We start from the raw sequence: 24773 nt of genomic DNA, 5'->3' as shown, positions 1-24773 counted from the left end.
CAGATTCCAGAAGCCATAGCCAACATTCCCTCCAGCACCTCAATCCTTACTTCCTTCTACACTGCATCTTTCCCATGATAACTTTGTGCCCAACTCAGCAGTCACTGACTAAACCCCTCTTTCTTACCTAGCCTCAGGTACCCCATCAACAGCCTCTCTAACATCAGAGTTCCTCCAAGAGCTACAGACAAGAACAACTCTGCTCCGTTTACCTGTGTACTCATTCACTCATGCAAAAATACATTTACTGGACATCTACTGACAGTGATGGTCAGACCATGGCTGACCCTGATTTGACTTTCCTTAGTAGTCCATGATATCAAAATGAATTTCCTTGAGCAGGCCACCTTAGTAGAAATAATAGCATCAAAAAATATGAAATATGGGGCTGGAGAGATGGCTTAGCGGTTAAGCGCTTGCCTGTGAAGCCTAAGGACCCCAGTTCAAGGCTTGATTCCCCAGGACCCGTGTAAGCCAGATGCACAAGGGGGCGCATGTGTCTAGAGTTCATTTGCAGTGGCTGGAAGCCCTGGCGTGCCCATTCTTAAATCTGTCTACCCCTCTCTCTCTCTCTCTCTCTCTCTCTCTCTCTGTCATTCTCAAATAAATAAATAAAAATAAACAATTTTTTGTAAATATGAAAAATATTTACATAATGAGCTTTCCCTTAAAAATATTTATTTTCTAGAAAAAACAATCAAAAATTCATTTGGAATCATAAAAAACCTCGAATATCTAAAATAATACTGAGCAACAAAAAAGAGGCTGGTGGTATCACCATACCTGATTTTAACCTATACTACAGAGCCATAGTAACAAAAACAGCATGGTACTGGCACAAAAACAGACATGTAGATCAGTGGAACAGAATAGAGGACCCAGATGTAAGCCCAAGTAGCTATAGCCACCTGATATTCGATAAAAATGCCAAAAATACTCATTGGAGAAGAGACAGCCTCTTCAGCAAATGGTGTTTTGAAAACTGGATAAATATCTGCAGAAGGATGAAAATAGATTCTTCTCTCTCGCCATGCACAAGAATTAAGTCCAAATGGATTAAAGACCTTAACATCAGACCGGAAACTTTGAAACTGCTAGAGGAAAAAGTAGGGGAAACCCTCCAACATATTGGTCTTGGCAAAGACTTTCTGAATACAACCCCAACTGCTCAGGCAATAAAACCACAGATTAACCACTGGGACCTAATGAAATTACAAAGATTTTGCACCGCAAAGGACACAGTGAAAAAAGCAAAGAGGCAACCTACAGAATGGGAAAAAATCTTCGCCAGCTATATATCTGATAGAGGATTAATATCTAGGATATACAAAGAACTCAAAAAGTTAACTAATAAGGAATCAAACAGGCCAATCAAAAAATGGGCTAAGGAGCTAAATAGAGAGTTCTCAAAGGAAGAAATACGAATGGCATATAAGCACCTAAAAAAATGTTCTACGTCACTAGTCATCAGGGAAATGCAGATTAAAACTACATTGAGATTCCATCTCACTCCTGTCAGATTGGCCACCATCATGAAAACAAAGGATCATAAATGTTGGCGGGGATGTGGAAAAAAAGGAACCCTTCTGCACTGCTGGTGGGAATGCAATCTGGTCCAGCCATTGTGGAAAACAGTGTGGAGGTTCCTAAAGCAGCTAGAGATTGATCTACCATATGACCCAGCTATAGCACTCCTAGGCATATATCCAAAGGACTCATCTCATTTCCTTAGAAGTACATGCTCAACCATGTTTATTGCTGCTCAATTTATAATAGCTGGGAAATGGAACCAGCCTAGATGTCCCTCAACAGATGAGTGGATAATGAAGATGTGGTACATTTATACAATGGAGTTCTACTCAGCGGTAAAGAAAAATGAAGTTATGAAATTTGCAGAAAAATGGATGGACCTGGAAAGTATTATACTAAGTCAGGTAACCCAGGCCCAGAAAGCCAAGCGCCACATGTTCTCCCTCATATGGGGATCCTAGCTACAGATGACTGGGCTTCTGTGTGAGAATGAAAATACTTAGTAGCAGAGGCCAGTAAGTTGAAAAGGAGACATAAAGGGTGGAGAAAGGAAGGGAGGAGGATACTTAATAGGTTGATATTGTATATATGTAATTACAATGATTGTAATGGGGAGGTAATATGATTGAGAATGGAATTTCAAACGGGAAAGTGTGGGGGTGGGGAGGGAGGGAATTACCATGGGATATATTTTATAATCATGGAAAATGTTAATAAAAATTTAAAAAAAAAAAAAGGAAAAAAAAAATATTTATTTTCTATAGAAAAATGGATGGACCTGGAAAGGATTATACTAAGTGAGGTAACCCAGGCCCAGAAAGCCAAGTGCCACATGTTCTCTCTCATATGTGGATCCTAGCTACAGATGACTGGGCTTCTGCATGAGAATGAAAATACTTAGTAGCAGAGGCCAGTAAGTTAAAAAGGAGACATAAAGGGAAGAGAAAGGAAGGGAGCAGGGTGCTTAATAGGTTGATAACGTATTTATGTAAGTACAATGATTGTGATGAGGAGGTAATGTGATGGAGAATGGAATTTCAAAGGAGAAAGTGGGGGGGAGGGAGTTAACATGGGATATTTTTTTATAATCATGGAAAATGCTAATAAAAATTTAAAAATATATATTTATTTTCAAGCAGAGAGAGACAGAGACAGAGAAAGAGAGAATGGTAGCACCAGGGCCTCTAGCCACTGTGAACAAATAACAGAACAGATACATGGGCCGTTTTGTTCATCTGGCTTTATGTGGGTGCTGGGGAATCAAACCCAGGTCATTCAGCTTTGCAGACAAGTGCCTTAACCCCTGAGCCATCTCTCCAGCCAAGCTTTGCTCTATGTGAAGATAACAGGGCTGGGGGTGTATAGATCAGTGATGGGAGCACTCGTCTGTAGATAAAGATGGTGCTGAGGACCCATTCCTGAGCCAGTTTTTCACCGAGTCGGTGTCTATGGACTGAGAGGCCTCAAGAAGGCTGGGCAGGATTGCAGGGCCATTCAAAGGCCAGTGATGGGGGCGCTACACCAAGAGCTGGATAGCCTGTGGTCCTGTGTAGGAAAATAATCCAGGAAGCTAAGTCTGATTACAGAAAGTATCTGGCCTTGATTTCTTCCTAGATGTGACGGGAGGGGCAGGCAGCATGATTAGAGTGATAATAGCAATAATGCCAGGCCTCGCTTTGACGCTCTTAACAGCGGGCAGGAACGCCAACCTCCGAGTCCGCTTGAGTGCATTCAAATTCCGCCTCTGCTACGTACCACCAGCTGTGTGACCTTGAGTCCAGGACTTAGCCTCGGTTACAGGGTTTTTGTTTGTGTGTGTGTGTGTTGGCGTATGCATATGCCACAGTGCACATGTGGAGGTCAGGGGAAAACCTCAGGTTATTGGCCCTCTCCTGCCACCATGTGTGAGACGGGGGCTCTCCTGTTCTGCTGTTGGGATGGCCCAGCTAGCTGGCTGTCACTGCCAGCTTTTCGTTGCTGGGATCACCTTCCAAACCAGACACAGTCTATGGGCCGAGGGGGTTCATTACAGGCTTACAGATCTAGGGGGAAGTTGCACTGATGTCACAAGAAGCTAGCCCCCTGTCACAAATCCAAGCAGAGAGACACAGCCAAGCAGCCACCACCACAAGCAAATCAGCAAACACTAAAGGGCAGCAAACAGTAGGGTCCCAGGCAGGGGCCAGACTGCTCTGCATACCTTTAGGCTGCAAATCGGATCCACCCTCAAAACACCTTAGGGCTAAACCCCAGGATCTGTGCACAGTGACACCCTTTCCAGCCAGACTGCTGGAAATCCAAGTTGCAAGCTTTATTAAAACATCTGACTCTGTTGGGGGGGGGGGGGCATACATTCAAACTACCACACGGGCCTTGCAAGTAAGTTTTGGGATTCGCCTGACTCCGCCTCCCATTGCTGTTAGGGCATTGGGATTACAGATGCATGTGCCAGTGTTTGTGTCTAGTTTTATGTGGGTGCTGGGGATTCGAACTCAGGTCAGCAGGCTTGCAGAGCTAGGGACTTTAACCACTGAGTCATCTCTCTCCAGCCCTTCAGATTACTCTTTGCTTATTTCATAAGTCGCTGTGAGGACTGAGTCAATGCAAAGTGTTTGGAAGTGAGCTGGAAAGTATCAAGCCTTCAATAGTATCATTGCCCAGGGGCTGGGGAGATGTCTCAGTGGCTAAAGGCACTTGCTTGCAAAACCTGCTGGCCCAGGTTCAATTCCAAGCCTTCCACATGAAGCTCAATCAGCATTCGTTTGCAGTGGCAAGAGACCCTGGCATACCCATACGCACACATGTAAATAAACAAACTTTTAAAGAAAAGAATGTCTGAGCAGGAGAGAGGGCAGCGTGGTGAGGTGTACTTCCCACACAAGCACGAGGCCCGAGCGGGCCTGAGAGCTCCAGAGCTGGAACCTCCAGGTCCCATGGAAACAGCTGGGCATGGCCGTGTGTGCCTGAAGCTACAGCTGTGCAGGAGCACTGAGACCTGAGTGTCACTGGAGCCCCCACAGGCTCTGGAAACAGTAAAAAAGAAAAAAGAAAAAAAAAAAAAACTCCAGCTTGGGGCTGGAGAGATGTCTTAGTAGTTAAGGCACCTGCCTACAAAGCCAAGGGACCCAGGTTGAATGCCTCAGTACCCACTTAAAGCCAGATGCACAAGGTGACACATGCCTCTGGGGTTTGTTTACAGTGGCTAGAGGACCTGGCACATCCATTCTGTCTTTATCCGCCTCTCTGTCTTCCTCAAGTAAATAAGTAAATTAGTTAAAAAAAAAAAAAAACAACTCCAAACCGGGCATGGTGGCACACGCCTTTAATCCCAGCACTCGGGAGGCAGAGGTAGGAGGATCATCGTGAGTTCAAGGCCACCCCGAGACTCCACACTGAATTCCAGGTCAGCCTGGACCAGATTGAGACCCTACCTCGAAAAACCAAAAAAAAAAAAAAAAAAAAAAAAAAACTCCAGCTCAAAAATAATACCAAGCAAAAGAGTGATGGAATAGGGTACCCAGTGTTCTATTCTGGACACCATAGGCACCATATATATGCAAGTGTGTGCACAAAAAGGTTTTTTTGGTTTTTCGATGTAGGGTCTTGCTCTAGCCCAGGCTGACCTGGAATTCACTCTGTAGTCTCAGGGTGGCCTCGAAGTCACAGCGATCCTCCTGCCTCTGCCTCCCGAGTGCTGGGATTAAAGGTGTACACCACCATGCCCGGCTCCCACAAAAAGGTTTTTAAAAATCGTATTATCTCTGGTGTGGAGATGCAAACACAGTCACTCTTGTTCATTCAACGGGTGCTTATGCAATACCCGCTGTGGATGCTCAGCCTGGTCAGGATTGTACAGACCGAAACAGTCATGTCCACAAGATACAGAGCCCGTGCATTGCAGGAGCTTATCATCTCACAGCAGTGAAGGGTGCATTGTATCAGGGAACGGGGAAAATAAAGGAAAAGAAAACAGAATGCAGGGCTGGAAAGATGGCTTTGTGGTTAAGGTGCTTGTCTGTGAAGCCTGAGGACTCAGGTTCGACTCTGCAGCTGTTGACATCACATTTACATTGCATTGGGTGCCGGAGGTCATCAAAAGATGACTCAAGCACTCAGAGGATGGGTGAGGCAGTCTGTGTAAACACTCTGCCGTTTTATATGAAGCTTTGACATGACGGCTTTGTTCGCTTTTTTTTTTTTAATTTTTTTTAATGTTTATTTTCATTTACTTATTTGAGAGTGACAGACAGAATGAAAGAGACAGAGAGGGAGAGAGAATGGGTGCGCCAGGGCCTCCAGCCACTGCAAACGAACTCTAGACGCGTGCGCCCCCTTGTGCATCTGGCTAACATGGGTCCTGGGGAATCGAGCCTTGAACCAGGTTCCTTAGGCTTGACAGGCAAGCGCTTAACCGCTAAGCCATCTCTCCAGCCCAGGTTTTTTTTTTTAATTTTGTTTTGTTTGGGGGTGTTGCAGTCAGCTTCACATTGTTGGGATGAACCTCTGGACCAGACACAGCTTCTGGGAGGAAGAAGGGATTTATTGAAGCTTATAGATCCAGGGGAAATTCCATAATGGCAGAAGACGAAGCTGGCCCCCTTTCACAGGTCCACGCAGAGGGAAGTACCACCACCAGCACCATAAGCGAGCCCACACTGAACCCAGGCAGAGCTCATGCACTCTGCATATAACTTTGACTAGAATTCCAGATCCACCCCACCTCTTAGGGCTGGACTCTGGGGTGGGGTCCACCCACAGTGACACCAAACTACAAGCTTGAATAAAACTCCTAAATCTATTGGGGGACATCCCTTCAACTACCTCAGGGAGATTATGGAACTGCTCCCAAGTGGAAACGGAGGGTCGGGGCTTCAACATAAGAATTTAGGGGAAGCTGGGTGTGGTGGCACACGCCTTTAATCCCAGCACTCAGGAGACAGAGGTAGGAGGATTGCCATGAGTTCAAGGCCACCCTGAGACTCTATAGTGAATTCCAGGTCAGCCTGGCTAGAGTGAGACCCTACCTCGAAAAACCAAAAAAAATAAAAATAAAAATAAAGAATTAGGGGACATGATTCAGTCCACAGCAGAACAGAGTAACCTTACATGAATACCCTTGTGGTTACTGTCATCTCCTCATCTTCTTCCGCTTGCCCTTTCTCTTCTGCCTTCTATTCTTCTTGGCATAAAATTGCAGTCATTTGATTACCTTCTCTGTGTTCTGCGAGTCCTGAGTTCCTCTGGGTACACTGGGGATGACTTGTCTCTCCTCTCTCTTCCACACGATGTCCACCGGGGCTGGGCCATCCTTGGGGGCCTCTTCCCTCGTGTCTGATGCCTCCGCCTACAATGGCAGGAGTGGCTGGCCTGGGCTCCTGCCTGAGGCCTGCCTGCTCGCTGCTGGCTGTGCTTGTCTTGAGCGCTCATAGGCTCTTCCCCTCACCCCAGCAGGGCTCCCAGACAGTGACAGGGAGGAAGGAAAAGTTGCCCATCTCTCCATGGCTGGACCTATGTGGCCCAGATATCCCTCTGCCCAATTCTAATGTGCATCTTTTTTTTTTCCCTTTCTTTCCTTCTTTCTCTTCCTTCCTTCCTCCCTTCCTTGTTTCTTTCTCTCCCTCTTCCTTCCATGCTGCTGGGGTCGGATCCCAGAGCCTTGGATGCAAAGCCCATGCCCAGCCCACCCCTAATTTCTTTGAACCTGTCCTGTCCCATATCCTGTCAGGGTGCCGGGAGCACAACCCCTCCCAGGACTGGATTGACATAGGTCTTTCCTGTACTTTAACCCTTGGACCCTCCTGATGTCAATGGTGTGGCCACATAAGAACTGATGGGTATATTTTCAGGAAATTTGTGAGCAGTCGTTAAGCCCTTGTTAGCTTGAGATGGGCCTTGTGGGAGTATTTACACCACAGAAATTGGCAAACACACAAATCAGAGCTCTCCCCCTGCCACCCCAAGGACCTGGTTTGCCAGCACACCACTGCCTGAGCAAGAGAGGGTCTAAGCATGCAGATGAAAGCGAGGCTCAGGGAAATTACAAAGTCAACCAATTTTGCGGTGACCTGGAATCCGGTGCTGCATTCTTGCCTCTGTAGCCGGGAGAGCTCACAGGAAAGTGATTTGTAACAGGCAAGCTGCGTGACTCCCCTGCGTGCCTCTGCCCAGGACATGCCAGCCCTTCCTCCACCTGCACACTCTCCATCCATGGAAGCTGCTGAGAGACCTCGGCTCCTGCCCCTCCTCCCTGCCCTCCTCGTTCTTCCCGTCTGCCCCGTGGGGGTTTCTAGAAAGAGTCCTTCTCGTTTCTTGTCTCTCAGCTCCTACCCTCTTCATCTGCCATCACTTCCCCCCCACCACCACCACCACCAAGCCAGCCTCTGTAGTTTCCTTGTTTTCCTCTTTAGATCCCGTCCCACCCGCCCCCCCCCCAGCAGTGAGGAAGTCAGAACAGGATCCTCGGGGTGCCACCCCCTGTATCACTATCCTAGCCAGCACCGTCCCCCCACCCGACCACCACAGCAAGTCTTTCGACAATTGCTACTGTGCCTCCTTCATGGGTGTCACGAAGACCAGGCGGCTGGTGTTCGCATTGCTTCCCTTGTTTTCTGAGAAACCACATTCCACGTGGTGGTCGTTAGAAATAACATACTGAAGGAACCTGGAATTATGAAGCTACTTAATTAGAGCAGGGTGGCCTCACTGGGACGTGCTCCGTTTCCCTGGTGGTTTATGTGCCTTCTCCAAGTGGCCCGCCCCACTGGTAGCTAATTGCTACTTTGAACATTGTGCCACTAGGCACTCGCTCACTTAATTTTATTTTCTGTGCCATCAGGGCTTGCTTTATAAAAAAGTAGAGTTCTCACTTCAGCGTTCCAGCTCCTCCTGTCAGCAAAGCCTAGGAAGGTGTCTTGAGCAATGAGGGTGGGATCTTCAGCCTCAGAGAACCCCCTCCCCAGCTCTGCTGTGGGCCAGAGGCACAGGATATACTGCTCTGAGCCCAGTGAACTCCCGTACGGACCTCACAGTCCAGCAGGAGAGCCAGGTGCTAAGATGATTGTTTAAATCCCATGGGAAATGTTGTGAAGGAAGAGAGCAGAGGGAGGGAAGGAGATCGCATAGTTGGAGGGAAAGAAAGGAAATACGGAGGGAGGGAAGCAAGGATAGGTGGGTGGGTGGATGAATGGATGGGTGGTGGAAAAGAAAGATGGGTGGAGGGATCTGTGGAAAAGATGGGTAGGTAGATGGGTGGATGGGAAAATGAATGGGTAAGTGGAAGCATGAGAAAAATGGATGGTGGAAAGGAAGGAAAAACGGATGGAGGCATGGTTGGGCAAAAAGGAAGACAGTGGGCTGGAGAGATGGCTTAGTGGTTAAGGTACTTGCCTGCGAAGCCTGAGGACCCAGGTTTGGTTCCTCAGGACCCATGTAAGCCAAATGCACAAGGTGGCGCATGCATCTGGAGTTTGTTTGCAATGGCTGGAGGCCCTGGTGTGCCCATTCTCTCCCTCTCCCTCTTCCTCCCCCCATCTCTCTTTCAAATAAATAAAAATAAAATATTAACAAAGAGGAAGAAGCAAAGATTGATAGATGGGGGCCTGTGTAGGAGAGTAAAACAGAAAAGATTAAGAGTTCTGAGGGTGCTGTGAATTGAGAGATGAGTGAACAAAGCAGGTCATGGTCAGAAGCTGGGAGAGACTGAGCTGTCAATTTGATGGAATTAAGGGGGCTGGAGAGATGGCCCAGCAGCTAAGACACTTGTTTGTAAAGCTTGACAGCCCAGTACCCACATAAAGCCAGATGCACAAAGTAAAACATGTCTGTAGCTGGTTTGCAGTGGCAAGAGGCCCTGGCATATGTGTTTTCTTTCTCTCTCTCTCCCCTTGCTGATTAATTAACTAATTTTTTTAAAAAGAAACTGGATTTTGGGGGCTGGGGAAATGGCTTAGTAGTTAAGTCATTTTCCTGCAAAGCCTAAGAACCCCAGTTTGACTCCCCAGGACCCATGTAAGCCAGATGCACAAGGAGGCGCATGCATCTGTGGAGTTCATTTGCAGTGGCTGGAGGCCCTGGCATGCCCATTCTCTCTTTCTCTCTGCCTCTTCCTCTATCTCTCTCTCAAATAAATAAACAAAATATTCTCTTAAAAAAAATAAACTGAATTAAGAAACTGGGAGATTCAGGAAAATGAAGTTCAAAGCACGGCTTTCTGCAGAGCCTGGGACCTGCAGTCAGGGTGGGGTCCAACAATGCTTGCCTTCCATGGAGCTGTTTATACCATTACCTAATACCCACCTGATCACAAACCACTAAAGCAAACAAGAGAGCCATCTCCTGCCTCCCACTCCTACAAGTTCCAAAGGGAAAGTAGCACTTGCCCCATGGGGGTAAGGGATTGTGTGGTAAAAGTCAGGCGGGAAAGAAAGGCCCTTCAGGAAGCCACAACTCCCACCTAGAGACAGCTAGTTACAAAGGTAAAGATGAGTAAATGACTAGATGACCTTACTTGGTGGCATTTGAAGGCACCTCCGGGTATAAAGATATATGGATATAAAGCCATAAAGATAGACAAGAAAGGAATGGATAGACAATCTCTTTTGGGGGCTGGAGAGATGGCTTAGCAGTTAAGGCATTTGCCTGCAAAGCCTAAGAACCTATGTTCGACTCTCCAGATCCCACGTAAGCCAGACACACAAAGGTTGAGGCAAGCACAAGGCCACACGTGCCCACTAGGTGGCGCAAGCGTCTGGAGTTCTATTGTAGTGGCTGAGGCCCTGGCATGCCAATATTCTCTCTCTCTTGCTCTCTCTAAAATAAGAAAAAAAGAAAGAGCATCTGTTTTCAGGGCTGGAGAGATGGATTAGTGGCTAAAGCACCTTCCTGCGAAGCCTGAGAACTCATGTTTAAATCTACAGGTCCCAAATGGGTGTGGTGGCGCACACCTTTAATCCCAGCCCTCAGGAGGCAGAGGTAGGAGGATTGCTCGTGAGTTCAAGGCCACCCTGAGACTCCATAGTGAATTCCAGGTCAGCCTGGGCTAGAGTGAGACCCTACCTCGAAAAAAAAAAAAAATCTACAGGTCCCACATAGCCAGATTCACAGTGACACAAAAGTGTGGAATGTGTTACATGCACGCACGTGTGGAGTTCGTTTGTAATGGCTGAAAATTTGTTTTCACCTGCCACATACCATCTCTCTGATGGAAACACATCTTTTTTGTATGGAGATAGTCCATTTCTCACTGCAACAGGTAGGAAGAGCTTGGGATTCTTTCCAAAGTGATGCCCTTAGGTGGTTGGGCTCTTGCCCTACAAGTGTGAAGACTTGAATTTGTATTCCCAGCACCCATGTAAATGCTGGGGGCCGGGCTGCGGCAGCCTGCCTGTTTGTTACTCCAGTACTTGGGAGACGGAAGCAGGGGATCCATTGGGCAAGCTGGCTAGCTAGACTAGCCAAATCCATGGCTCTGGGCTCTAGGGAGAGACTCTGTGTTGTAGTTGCCTTCATGATAGTGGGATGAACCCAGTACCAAAAGCTGGGACTGGAGCTGGAGAGATGGCTCAGCAGGCCGGGCACTTGTCTGCAAAGCCTAACAACCTGGGATCTATTCCCCAGTACCCACATGAAGCCAGGTATACAAAGTGGCTCGTGCATCTGGAGTTCATTTGCAGTGGCTGGAGGACCTGGCACATCCATACTCCCCCTCCATATCGTGTGTGTGTGTGTGTGTGTGTGTGTGTGTGTAATCTGGAAACAAAAGCTGCTGATGGGAAGAAAAGGTTTACTTTGGTGGACAGTCTTGAAGGGAAGCTTCGTGATGGCAGGGAAAGCATGTCATGAGCAGACACCGGACATCACCTCTGCTGCAGCAGGTGGAAAACAGAAGCAAGAAAGTAAACCAAACTCTGGTAAGGGGGAGCTGCCTATAACAGACCAAAGCCCACTCTCAACAACACACTTCCTCCAGAAGGCGTTAATTCCCCAATCTCCATCAGCTGGGAACCTAGCATTTGGAACACCTAAGCTTATGGGGGGACCCCTGAGTCAAACCATCACATCCCATCTGGTAATGCCTCTCTGTCTGTCTTTGACCAGAGGTGGCTTTGAGCAGTGCTGGGCTGTTACTGTACAGACAATCTTCATTCGTATTTGCCTGTTTCCTGTCAGTCCCACGGAGGCTAAGCGTTCTAGGCTAGAGTACCACAGACGTGGAACTGAATCTTTCTCAGTACCTCACACCAGACGCTTCATGGTGTTGGGATGTTAACCTTGACCACTTGGTTAACGGGGTGTGTGATTAGCGTGGTGTGTTGTTCCGTTGCTGATTTTCCAGACCGTCTTTCAAGGCTGTATGGCTTTGTGTTGCAGACCTCTAATACAATCTGACCCTTTCTTGTTGGTACAGTGGGTGTCCCGGTGAGCTTTCCCCTTGCACAGCCACACGTCTCCCCGGTTATCTCAGAAGGACTGCTGACACAAAGGCCCTTCATGTTTTTCAGACTGTGGCTACATGGGGCTGGGTTGGGTTGTTGGTGTATATATGCGTTTGTTTTAATCTGATTTACTCAATATGATTTAAATATGATAAAAGGCACATATTTGGAGCAGTATTTCTGTGAGTTTTGGCAAATGGACACACCCAAGAAAGCATGATTAGGGCAATGATGGAACACTTCTTATTGTAATATTTTATTTATTTATTTGAGAGGGAGGGAGGGAAGGAGGGAAGGAAACAGGAAGAAGGAGAGAGAGAGAGAGAATGGGCCTGCCAGGACCTCCAGTCACTGCAGATGAACTCCAGACACATGGGGCACCTTGTGCATCTGGCTTATGTGGGCACTGGGGAATCGAACCTGGGTCCTTAGACTTCACAGGCAAGCACCTTAACCTCTAAGTCATCTCTGCAGCCCCATGATAGACCATTTCTATCATTTCCCCAAATCCCCTGATGCCTTTAATGGTCCAGCTCGCTCACTCCTCCCCCTGAGCAGCCACCCCATCTGGTTCCTATCCCCCTCACCTACTGTTACCTGTTCTTAGACCCCATGCCAACCAGAATTAGATAGTACACAGCTTTTTGCTTTATCTTTGGTTTGACATAATACCTGTGAGATTCATCCACGTTTTTGCAAGCATCAGCCATTTGTTGATTTATAGACAAGTTGTACCCTGTTCTGTAAACACTGACAGCATTTGCTTATCTCTTCTGCCACTGGTGGGCATTCAGGCAGTTTCCAGTTGGGGCCCAAAGTGTGACATTTATCCCTCCCTGACAGTCTATCCTGGTGCTTTTTGATCTTCAGGGTGGGTGGGCCTTGGGTGAGGGCTTGGGGCAGGGGCCGTGTCTTCTGGCCATATTGGGCTCCATTAGAGCCAGCCTGAGTGCTTTACGACTGAATAATGGCCTGCCTATGACCTGGAATGTCATTACTGCCCAGCCCAGGGGCCCAGCTCCGTCCTCTGGGTCTTTCGCGCTGATAGTAATTGATGCTCTTTGTTTGACTGCAGGGAAAGTTCTATCTGGTCATCGAGGAGCTGAGCCAGCTGTTCCGATCACTCGTGCCCATCCAGCTGTGGTACAAATACATTATGGGGGATGACTCCTCCAACAGCTATTTCCTGGGAGGAGTCCTGATCATCCTCTACAGTCTGTGCAAGGTGAGGCGAGCCCTTGGCCCTGGGAGCTGGTCCTGAGGCAGGCTGCTTGCCCTAGCCACGCCTGGGGGACTGCTGGAGGAGCCGGAGCCAGTCATTCAAATTAGCCACTAACCCTCCTTTTTCTGGGGTGGGGGGGGAGAAGGGTATTGAACTTAGGGCTTTGTCCAGGCTAGGTAAGCACTCTACCACTGACCTATGTGTCTTTTTCTTTTTTCTTTTTAATTTTTATTAGCATTTTCCATTATTATAAAAAATATGTTAATTCCCTCCCCCCCCACACTTTCCCCTTTGAAATTCCATTCTCTATCATATTACCTCTCCATCACAAATATGTGTCTTTTTCAAAAGAAAAAAAAAAGTATTAATTTATTTGCCAGAAGAGGAGGGGGGAGCACTACAGGGCCTCCGGCCACTGCAGACAAACTACTGCAGACGCATGCGCCACCTTGTGCATCTGGCTTACGTGGGTTCTGGGGAATCGAACCTGGGTCCTTTGGCTATGCCAGCAAGTGCTTTAACCACTAAGCCATATCTCCAGCCCTCCTTTTATGTTGTTCTTGTTGTTTTAAATTTTGAGACAAGGTCTCACTAAGATTTGCAATCGGCCTTGAGCTCCTGATCTTGTCTCAACCTCCTGAGCAAGTAGTGGGGACCACGGGTGTGCGTCATCAGACCTGCGTGTCTTGAAGGGTGCAGCCAGGTGGCACTTATCAGAGTCGCAGTGCCATGCAGCTGCCACCTCTCTCGAGCTCCGGGACATTTCCTTCTTCACCTTCAAAGGAAACCCTGTGCCCAGCTTACCCGGATGCAGCCATCTCCACATCCTCCTGCTGCTGCCCCAGCCCCTGGCCTCCACAAATCTGCTTTCCGTCTCTACGGATTCCTACAAATGGACCGTTTCCTGGGTTTTTGTGTGTGGCTTCTTTCTATGACAAAGTGTGACGTCTTTGAGGCTCCCCCACATTGCAGCATTTACCTCTGCTGCTCCTGGTTGAATCTACACAAATGTCCCGACTCTGAAGCACACCCCACCCTATCTGCCCACAGTCGTCACACACCTTTCAGCACACACATGCCCACCCATGTTACAGGTGAGGACACTGACTGACCCAAGGCCCCTTAGACAGTCCAGAGCAAACCTCAGTCCCAGGCAGGCAGCCTTCCGGAGCTCCTCTCCACCTGGCCACCCGCCTTCTTGTGAAAATAGTATCCTTCTTAGAATACCTGTGCTCAGCCCCTCAAAGCAGTATGCCGTACCAAAACACTTTAGAAATCGTTCCCGTAAAAGTAAATTCTCACCGGGCGTGGTGGCTCACGCCTTTAACCTCAGCACTCAGGAGGCAGAGGGACGCCATGAGTTCGAGGCCAGCCCTGGGACTACATAGTGAATCCCAGGTCAGCCTGGGCTAGCTTGAAACCCTACTTGAAAAATAAATTAATTAATTAAAAGTAAATTCTCTCTGTGTCTCTCTCCCTTGTTTCCCTCCTTCCCGCCCTTTCTCCCTCTCTGGAACAATGAAGGGGTGCAGGCATTCTCTTCACTTCCTCTGGACAGTATGAGTCAGGCAATCCACTGAGTCCTTTTTTTGGGGGGGGGGGTAGGGAGTTATCACTGTGATCAGCTAGCAGTGGCTGACATTACTGCTGGCGCTGGCTGGGCTCAGAGGAAGAACTGCAGTGATTGACTAGCGATGTCTGCCCTTGGCCTGGACAGGAAGGGCAGCAGTGTGCTGCTATTCATTGGCTCTCAGACCTGGTTAGCAGTTGAGGGTGTTGGCATCAGTTAGTAAAGACAAAATTGCTGCAGAAGTTTCGTGAGAGACCCTTAGACACCTGAGCTAGCTGCGATCCTGTTCTGTTTCCAGTCATTTGACATCTGCGGCCGTGTGGGCGGAGTCAGGAAAGCGCTGAAGGTCCTCTGCACCTCCCAGGTGAGTCCGGGGGTCCTGGGGACCGGAAGCGGCTGCCCCGCCCCCACAGGTCTCACAATGCCCCTTAGGGCTTGTCTCCCTCCCCCCCCCCCCCCCCCCGCCACCCCCCTAAGGGCCCGGAGCTGTATTTGTCTCTCTCACCTCCCCTTTCTTCAAACAGAATTACGGCGTCCGGGCCACCGGGCAGCAGTGCACGGAAGCTGGCGATATCTGTGCCATCTGCCAGGCCGAGTTCCGCGATCCCCTGATTCTCCTGTGCCAGGTGAGTGGGCGGCCCCTTGGAGACGGAGGCCACCCCAGTGGAAAAAGCCTTTCCCCTGATCGGGCATCAGGGCTCTGATGTGGGTCTTTGGATACAATCCAGCCGAGACTGGAGGCAGCTAGACCCAGGTTCAAATGTCAGCTCTGCCTCTTACGAGCTGGCTAGCCTCAGGTTCGTCGGCCTCATTGTTAGCAAAATGCAGAAAGGTTCATTTCAGTATGAACTTGTATGGGAATACCATAGGTGTGGATCCCAGCCACATTATTTTTTTAAAGATATTAGTTAATTAATTTGAGAGCACAGAGAGATCGAGAAAAGAGAGACAGAGAGGATGTGTGCACCATTGCCTCCGGCTGCTGCAAATGAACTCCAGACGCGTGCGCCACTTTGTGCATCTGGCTTTACATGGACACTAGGGAATCGAACCTGCGTAGTTTAGGCTTTGCAGGCTAGCACCTTAACTGCTAAGCCATCTCTCCAGCTCCCAGTACTGGGATTACGGGCATCTACCGCCCCACACCCAGCTTCTAGCAGCATTCTTGCACTCCGTCTGTCTGTGCCACTTATAAACTGGGCATAGCAATACCACTTACTTCACACAGCTCTTATTACAATTAGATGAGATCATCTATGAGAGGAGCTAAATCTGAATTATTCAGCCATATGACTCTCTAGCATTATTCTTATTATTTTCAGCCTAGTTATTGTGACCATTTGTTTCCCTTATTAGTGGCAGGTCACCAAGCCATGGTGGTAAGTGCCGGTGGGTTTCTTTTAACTCCTTAATGGGTCCCTCCTCCTCCTGCGGACATGGGGCTGGGGGGGGGGGTCCAGGTGTCAATTCAGCAAATGCACACTGGGTCAGAGCATGCTGTCAGACACCCGGGGAGGAGGGGCAGAGGGCAGACAGAGCCTGTCCCCTCTTCTGGAAGATTAGGTCTCCTTGGAGATTCAGAAATACACATAAATAACTATGAAGCAAGGCACGCACTGAGAAGTGCTGTGTGAGAGAGATTCATACCGCGTCCCGGGGGACTGGGGCTGGGAACGATGAGAGCCTGGATTCCAGAAGAAATGGAAAGGCAGATGGCCTCACTAACACCCTTAGAAGATGGGATAGGAGGTTGGGGGGGGGTGTCCTCTTTTAGAATTAGCAAAAAGGAAAAAAAAAAATGTTATTGCTGTTTGGAGATTCTAGAGAACTTTGTTTTTAACTGAATGTTGACGATACTTCTTTTTAGATTGACAACGTGTCTGGGTGTGGTGGAGCACACCCATAACCCCAGCACTGGGGAAGCAGAGGCAAGAGGAGCTCTTGAAATTTGAGGCCAGCCTGGGCTACACTTACTTCCAGGCCTGCCAGGGTTCCTTACATAGTGAGACCCTGTTTCAGAAAGAAAAACAAAAAACTGTCATTCCATCTGCATGTGTCAAGTTCAGACATGAGACGTGACATTAGATACAGCCTATGTCCTGGTTAGAGCCTGGGCCAAGAAAAGACAGAAAGACCGACTTGATGAAATTGGAATCAAGTCTAGAGTTTGGTTAGTAATAACACACCAACATGTGTCTTTTAACCTTCACAAGTCTACCGTAGTATTGCCAACATCATGTTAGAGAAAGGTGAACCTGGGTAAAGGGTACCCAGGGATTTGCTGTTCTACTCATAATTTTTCTTTTTTTCTTTCTTTCTTTCTTTTTTTTTTTTTTTTTTTTGGTTTTTCGAGGCAGGGTCTCATTCTAGCTCAGGCTGACCTGGAATTCACTATATAGTCTCAGTGTGTTCTCAAACACAGAAATCCTTCTACCTCTGCCTCCCAAGTGCTGGGATTAAAGGTGTGTGCCACCATGCCTGGCTGCTTCGTAATTTTTCTATTAGCCTAAAATTATTCCAAAATAAAAGGTTTTTTAAAATTTATTTATTTATTTATTTGAGAGCAACAGACAGAGAGAGAGAAAGAGGCAGATAGAGAGGAGAGAATGGGCACACCAGGGCCTCCAGCCACTGCAAATGAACTCCAGACGCATGCGCCCCTTTGTGCATCTGGCTCAACGTGGGTCCTGGGGAATTGAGCCTTGAACCGGGGTCCTTAGGCTTCACAAGCAAGAGCTTAACCACTAAGCCATCTCTCCAGCCTGGTTTTTTTTTTTTTTAATATTGCAGGATATGCAAAAAATAGTTACAGGCCACCCACTCTTGTCTCAGGAGTCTGGTCCTCCACGTCCACACACACGCACACTCCGTCACTGGCTTCCTTGGTAGCTTGTCAAAGACGTTTGTAGAACTTAAGCATATGTTTCACGCACACGTGCCTGTATATGCACACAAACACACACATGATCATATCTTTGCATATGGGTGGCATAGATGTGTGCTTGTGTGTGAACTTGTATTCAAATGTGTGGACGCAGAAGTTGATGTCTGTGTCTTCCCCAGTTGATCTCCGCTTTATTTTTGAGTCAGGGTCTCTTCCCGAACCTGGATCTCACTGACTCAGCTAGGCTAGCTAGCCAGCAAGCCCTAGGGGTCCTCCGGTCTCCACATCCTCAGTGATGGGATTACAGGCAGGTATTGCCACAACCAGCTTTTACGTGGGTGCTGGGAATCTGAACTCAGTCCTTGTACATGTGGGGTAATGACCAACTGAGCCATCTCCCAGGCCAAGACCATATAGCTAAAAAAAAAAAAAAAAAAAAAGTTGAAGCCTAGTCTACCCAAGGTGCTTTGCGCTTCCTGTCTTTCTAACTAGCCATTCCTAGAAATCACTGCTTGTTCTATTTTATAGCTGTGGAGTGGACCCTGTAAAGCTAGACCACAGTTTGCTTAACCTCAATTGAGAAGCCATTATAGACTCTTTCATTATTGCAGATATGGCTGTCACAAAGATTCTGAAACAGAAACCCATCACGCCCACCTGAGCCCGTGACATTGATTACATATATTTAATCAAGTGGAACAGCAGACCCAGCCCAAGATCCGGGTTCGGCGTGTGTCAGTACTTCCAGGCAGGCATTCAGTCTGTCTCGCCCATATGAAGCTCTCGGGAGGGTAAATCCCTATCTGTGGGACTACCAAGTCAGCAGGGTCACAGTTGTGACAGCTCCCACCAAATCGCCCACTGTAGGAAGAGTGTCCACTTACAGTCCCCGTGCGGAGCGTGACACACTCTCCTGCTCGCTCCCTTGCCAACACAGAGCCGCCGCGTTACCAAGCCTCTTGTGAGCTCTGCCAATCTGACAGGTGACAAACGCTATCTCAGCTCAGATTTAATTTGCATTTCCCTAATTATGAGCGTGGCTGAGCATCTCTCCATAAGAGGCAGGGCCATCTGTATCTCCTTCTCCATCACAGGGACCGTTTGAACACGATGGCAAGGTGAAAGTCTCTCTCCTTTCCTGGCAGTCTCTCTAAGCCTCAGTCTGTTTGTCTCTTCCATCCTCCGGGACCATCACAGCTTCCCACAGGTGGATTAGAAGTTTTCGGGAGGGGCTGGACAAGATACCCTTGTCCCAGATTGATCTAGGGGTGACAGCCAAACAGTGGTCAACTACCCCAAATGTTACAAAACCAAGCTCACATCTCACTCTCGCTCTCCACTGTGAGCTGGGCCTGCAAGGGCAGGAGGGGAGGAATTGGGCAGGGGATGGGGAGGAATTTGCCCAGTGTAAGGCCTTACTGACCTCCATGTATGTTGAATGGACAAGTGACATACTTCAAGAAGTCCTCCCCTCTTCTCCTGATCCCAGCTACCACGATCTCAGAGATTGCCATGGTTTTTCATCATAGCACTTTACCCAGTTATTACCAGGGAGTCCAATGGGTAAACGGCTGTGTAAGGTTTGTACCCCTCTGCCAAACTCTGAGCAGCTTTAGAGTGGAGACTGTGTCTGTCTTGTTTAGCAGCAGAGCCACAGTCCTGGCTCAGTCACTATTAGGTAGGTGGCTGGGGGGTGGATGGAATGATGGATGGGTTGAATAATAGTTACATCTATGTGTGCATGTATACATGCATGCATGTAGGCTGGATGATGGAAGGATGGCTGTACATGGATGTGTGCATGAGGGAATGAATGAAATGGATGGATGGATGAAAACTATGAGGATGATGTATAGATAGGGATAGATGTTTGGATGGGTGATGGGTGAATGGATGAACAGACTAGTGGCTAGGTGTATTAGATGAATGAATGAGTATATATGATATACTTGGAGGTATGGATGGATACATGGATAAAAGAATTGTGTGGACAAAAGAAGAGTGGGTGGAAGCTGGGCGTGGTGGCGCAGGCCTTTAATCCCAGCACGCAGGAGGCAGAGATAGGAGCATCGCTGTGAGTTCAAGGCTATTCAAGTCACCTGGGATAGTATAAGACCCTACCTTAAAAAAAAAAAAAAAAAAAAACAAGAGTGGATGGATAAAGAACCCACCAGGCTAAAGCCACATCCTATCTCAAGTGCCTTAACAAGTCATCGGATGAAACCTCAGCCCGCACTCCTGCAGTTCCCAGCCAACCCTGAGCAGATTGTCAGTGGAAACCTGTCAGGCACACGCTGCTCAGAGGCTTGTCCCGTTAGTCTCCCTGCAAGTGCTTATGGGGTGCCTCCCGCCAGGCTCAGGGTACTGGGGAAAGGGCATTGTGGATACAAAGTCATAAACTTAGTATCTTTTGTTTTGTTTTGTTTTGTTTTGTTTGGTTTTTCGAGGTAGGGTCTCACTCTGGTCCAGGCTGACCTGGAATTAACTCTGTAGTCTCAGGGTGGCCTTGAACTCATGGCGATCCTCCTACCTCTGCCTCCCGAGTGCTGGGATTAAAGGCATGCGCCACCACGCCCGGCTTAGTAGCAGAAGAGTACATTTCAAAAGCAAACTACTTTGATCCTTGATCATTGTGAGTTGGGGCTTTTGAGTGTTTTATGAAATAAACATTCAACAGAAAGGCAAGAGGACAGGGACCTCTATTAATTGTGTGCTTAAGAGTTGCTCATACATGATTTAGAGACCATGTCTATCTATATCCTTAGAAAACCTGGAGGGGCCTGGGGAGATGGCTCAGTGGTTAAAGGTGCTTGCTTGCAAAGCCTAGTGGCCTGGCTTCAGTTCTCCAGTACCCATGTAGAGCCAAATACACAAAATGGCATATGTATCTGGAGTTCTTTTGCAGTGGCAAGAAGCCCTGACACACCCATAATTCTTTCTCACTCATGCAAATGAAGACATAAAATTATTATTATATTGTTGTTATTACTATTATTTTGGTTCTTCAAGGTAGGGTCTCGCTCTAGGCCAGCTCGACCTGAAATTTGCTATGTCATCTCAGGCTGCCCTCGAACTCACGGTGGTCCTCCTACCTATGCCTCCCGAGTGCTGGGATTAAAGGCATGCACCACCACGCCCGGCTCATATTTTTTTTTTAATAAAAGAAAACCTGGAGGGAAGGAAGAAGTTCCACTCACCAGAGGAGGCTCACAACGGCAAGGCACTTGCCCAAAGGCCTTGGTCCTCATAGCAGAACTGGGTCTCAGGCTCAGAGTTTCTGTCACCTCTGGCTTTGCCCATTTCCACAAACCTCTGCGTCTTGCTTGGGGTGGAGTTACAGGCTGCATTAAGTGATTAGGGCACTTCTGGGACTCTTTGGGCATGTGCTGTGCTCTGTCTAGCATAACTTGTATGCGTGGCCTCCTCGGAATGAGAGGCAGCTAAGCCACATGCCTACTTCTCACCAGAACATCCATTCACTTCTGCACCGGGCACTTGGGGAACAATGCCAGCATCAGAAGTGCTCACTTCATAACCCTGGGCCATTGGTCACCCTAGAGTGACCCTTGTTACGGACGGGTGTAGGTTTTTATTTTTTTAATCTTTTTTTTTTAAAGATCTTATTTATTTATTGTTTGGTTTTTCAAGGTAGGGGTTCACTCTAGTTCAGGCTGACCTGAAATTCACTACTTAGTCTCAGGGTGGCCCCAAACTCACAGCAATCCTCCTACCTCTGCCCCCTGAGTGCTGGGATTAAAGGCGTGAACCACCACACCCAGCTAGATTTTATTTTTATTTATTTATTTATTTATTAGAGACAGAGAGAGGAAGGGGGGAGAGAGAGAGAGAGAGAATGGGCACGCCAGGGCCTCTAGCCACTGCAAACAAACTCCAGATGCATGTGCCACCATGTGCATCTGCCTTATTTGGGACCTGGAGAATCGTACCTGGGTCCTTAGGCTTCACAGGCATATACCTTAACCACTAAGCCATCTCACCAGCCCAAGGTTTCTTTTTTTTTATAATTTACTTATTTGAGAGAGAGAGAGAGAGAGAGAGAGAGAGGCAGATTGAAAATGGGAGCTCCAGGGCTTCCAGCCCCTGCAAATGAACTCCAGATGCTTGTGCCACCTTGTGCATCAGGCTTATGTGGGCACTGGGGAAATCAAACCTGGATCCTTAGGCTTCACAGGCAAGTACCTCAGCCACTAAGCCATCTCTCCAGTCCCGGGTGTAGGTTTCTTAGCCCAGACATATGTGATAGTGTCCACAGCTGTGGATCGATGGGTTAAAAAGGCACATGTTAGCCAGGTGTGGTGGTGCACACCTTTAATCCCAGCACTCAGGAGACAGGTAGCAGGATCGCTGTGAGTTCAAGGCCAGCCCGAGCCAGAGTGAGGCCATTCCTCAAAAAAACCAAAGTAAAATAAAATGAAGGCACATGTTTTGCCAATATTAGTTAAGAGTGTTTTGACACTGTTGCAGGCTTGGGGCTGAACAGTGTGGGGCAGTCATAACTGTCATCATCTCATGGAGGTTACAGGCTAGCCAGCAGGACAGACATTGACAAAGATGTGGCTAGAACAAGGTTCTCAGAGCACCCTGCATGTCTCTTTCAAGGGGTCTGTGAGGTCAAACTGCTTCTATAATAACACCAGGAATTATTTTCGGCTTGTTTCTGGTTTGAGACCTTGTCTCAATATGTAGCCTAGGCTGCCAGGCTGGCCTTGAACTTGCAATCTTCCTGCCTTAACCTCCCAAGAGCTGTGATTACAGGTATGCATCAGCGCCAGGCTTTGCTTCCCTCCCTCTGGTTCCTTTTGAGCATGGAGTTTTCCAGAAGCAAGATAGCCAAGAAAAGGCTATGGCTATGGTAGCCAGTGGGATGTGTTTGCAGGGGATTTGTGGATTTTAGGTCTGTTTCCCTTTCTATTTCTTTCTTTCTTTCTCTCTCTCTCTCTCTCTCTCTCTTTTTTTTTTTTTTTTTTTTTTTTTTTGAGGTAGGATCTCGCTTTGGCCCATGTTGACCTGGAATTCACTATGTAGTCTCGGGTGGCTTCAAACTCACAGTGGTCCTCCTACTTCTGCCTCCTGAGTGCTGGGATTAAAAGCCGCCGCCCCCCGCCCCCCCCCCAGGTCTGGCCGCATTCTCCCTGCTATCCCTACAGCACACAGACAGACTCTCCTCCAGGCTTTTGCAACTTGCCATCTTGTGTGTCAGAACTCTTCCTCCATAGTACCTCACGATTCACCCTTAGCCTCCAGCAAAGCGTGCTTCCACCTCAATGAAGGTTCCCCAGGCCTCTTCTCTGCTTTTTCTTTTTTAAAATATTTTATTTTATTTTTTTTAAATTTTTTATTTATTTGAGAGCGACAGACACAGAGAGAAAGACAGATAGAGGGAGAGAGAGAGAATGGGCGCGCCAGGGCTTCCAGCCTCTGCAAACGAACTCCAGACGTGTGCGCCCCCTTGTGCATCTGGCTAACGTGGGACCTGGGGAACCGAGCCTCGAACCGGGGTCCTTAGGCTTCACAGGCAAGCGCTTAACCGCTAAGCCATCTCTCCAGCCCATTTTATTTATTTAATTGTAAGCAGAGTGATACTGAGAGAGAGTGCCAGGACCTCCAGCCACTGCAAACGAACTCCAGATGCATGCACCGCCCTGTGCATCATCTGGCTTTTCATGGGTATTGAGGAACCGAACCCGGTTCTTTAGACTTTGCAGGCAAGCGCCTTAACTGCTGAGCCATCTGTCTGGCCCTTTTCCCTGCTCTTGCACTGGAGCCCTTGCTGCCAACATCTCCTCTAGTACAAAGCAAGCTGCGGGAGGTCAAGGGTTGTCTGGTTTGTTCACTGCCTGTGGGTCACGGTCATTCCTGCTGCTGTCCCCACAGCACGTGTTCTGTGAAGAGTGCCTCTGCCTATGGCTGGACCGCGAGCGCACCTGCCCGCTCTGCCGCTCGGTTGCCGTGGATACGCTGCGCTGCTGGAAGGATGGAGCCACGTCGGCGCACTTCCAGGTGTACTAGGCCTCAGTGCTAAGGTATCCGGGCAGACTCTGGGGAGCCCAGCGTTCTTGGCTCCAGCTCTGAGGCTTCCTGGACAACAGCTTCCAACACTTCTGTCTCCCTCCTCTTGCCCTCTACCATCTGAGCCCCTGGGGTTCCCCAGCATTGCCTTCCAGTCTCGTCCTAGGGTATAGCATACTCATCTTCCCTGCCACAGGGGGACTTGAACAACTCAGATTTGGCCTCCCTGCACGTGGGAGATCCAGCTCTCCCAGTGAAGAATGGTCGTAGGTGAAGTTCCCCACCCCCCCTTATTTAACCAGACTGCAGCTGTTGAGACTCAATGCTGCGAATTGGACTGGAGCCTAGAGTTCACAGCTGCCCCTCCCTGGCCCAAGCTGGCAGGTGACCGCCATTGGGGAGTAACTTCAAAATGCAAAGGCTGAGCCCCACCCCTGCAAAGAGTAGCTTAAAGCAGCAGGACTCACGGAGCATCCTGCTCACGTGGTGATTCGTCACCTCCACAACAGCCCTGGATGGAGAAACCCTCACCCCCATCCCCTTCACAGGTGAGGAGACTGAGGCACCGAGTTTGGTGTGGCAGTTTTCCCAGGGCCACCCAGCTGGCAAGGACAGAGTCTCCTGCACAGCTTGGCGCGGATGCTGTAGGCATGAGGGCCGGTAGACCTGGCTTGTTCCAGGCACAGAGCTGGTTTTGACATCCTGGCCCAGCCGTACAGACCAGCAGAGGCGAACGCCGAGCGTGCAAGCCGTGCATGTGGCTCCTGAGGCCGACTAGTGACCACGCCCACGGAGAGCCTGGACCCCCAAGAATGCTCCCCGCCTGGGCTGCTCAGACCCACTCATGCCAAGAAAGGCCAGCATTGGCCCATTTGTGCATACCACTGGCCTCCCTTGTTCATTTTTTTCTCTCCTGCTCCTGTCCTCCTTCACGTCTCGGGCCTGTGTACAACTGTTGCCGGACATTGCTGTCTCCCCTGGGCTTCACAGCTAAAGATGGTGTACAGGAGTAATTCATTCATTTTCTCCCTCTCTCCAGTGAGACAGTTAGTTCAGAGAAACAACGTCCTCTCCAGAATCTTGGAAAGTCTGTCTTTAACCAAA

At 48.5% G+C, this 24773-nt stretch overlaps 1 protein-coding gene across 3 annotated transcripts in view; it reads left to right on the top strand.

The window, feature by feature from the left end:
- The window catches only part of Rnft2 (ring finger protein, transmembrane 2), a 78115-nt gene extending 53565 nt beyond the window's left edge, over positions 1 to 24550 (top strand). For 2 of the 3 annotated variants that reach the window (XM_045133011.1, XM_004664152.2), the window contains exons 8-11: positions 13039 to 13188; positions 15054 to 15119; positions 15280 to 15381; positions 23535 to 24550. In XM_045133011.1, coding sequence (XP_044988946.1) covers positions 13039 to 13188; positions 15054 to 15119; positions 15280 to 15381; positions 23535 to 23669 — 453 coding nt within the window. In that variant the 3' untranslated portion in view covers positions 23670 to 24550. Of the gene's footprint in view, positions 1 to 13038; positions 13189 to 13968; positions 14583 to 15053; positions 15120 to 15279; positions 15382 to 23534 lie in introns of those variants that run through there. The other variant, XM_045133012.1, reaches the window with a different exon arrangement.
- The last annotated feature ends 223 nt before the right edge of the window (positions 24551 to 24773 follow it).

This window comes from Jaculus jaculus, chromosome 13 (genome assembly GCF_020740685.1).
Source record: "Jaculus jaculus isolate mJacJac1 chromosome 13, mJacJac1.mat.Y.cur, whole genome shotgun sequence".
Classification (NCBI taxonomy): Eukaryota; Metazoa; Chordata; class Mammalia; order Rodentia; family Dipodidae; genus Jaculus; species Jaculus jaculus.
The sequence above is the reverse complement of the archived record's forward strand: the minus strand, read 5'-3'. Positions and strand labels throughout refer to the sequence as shown.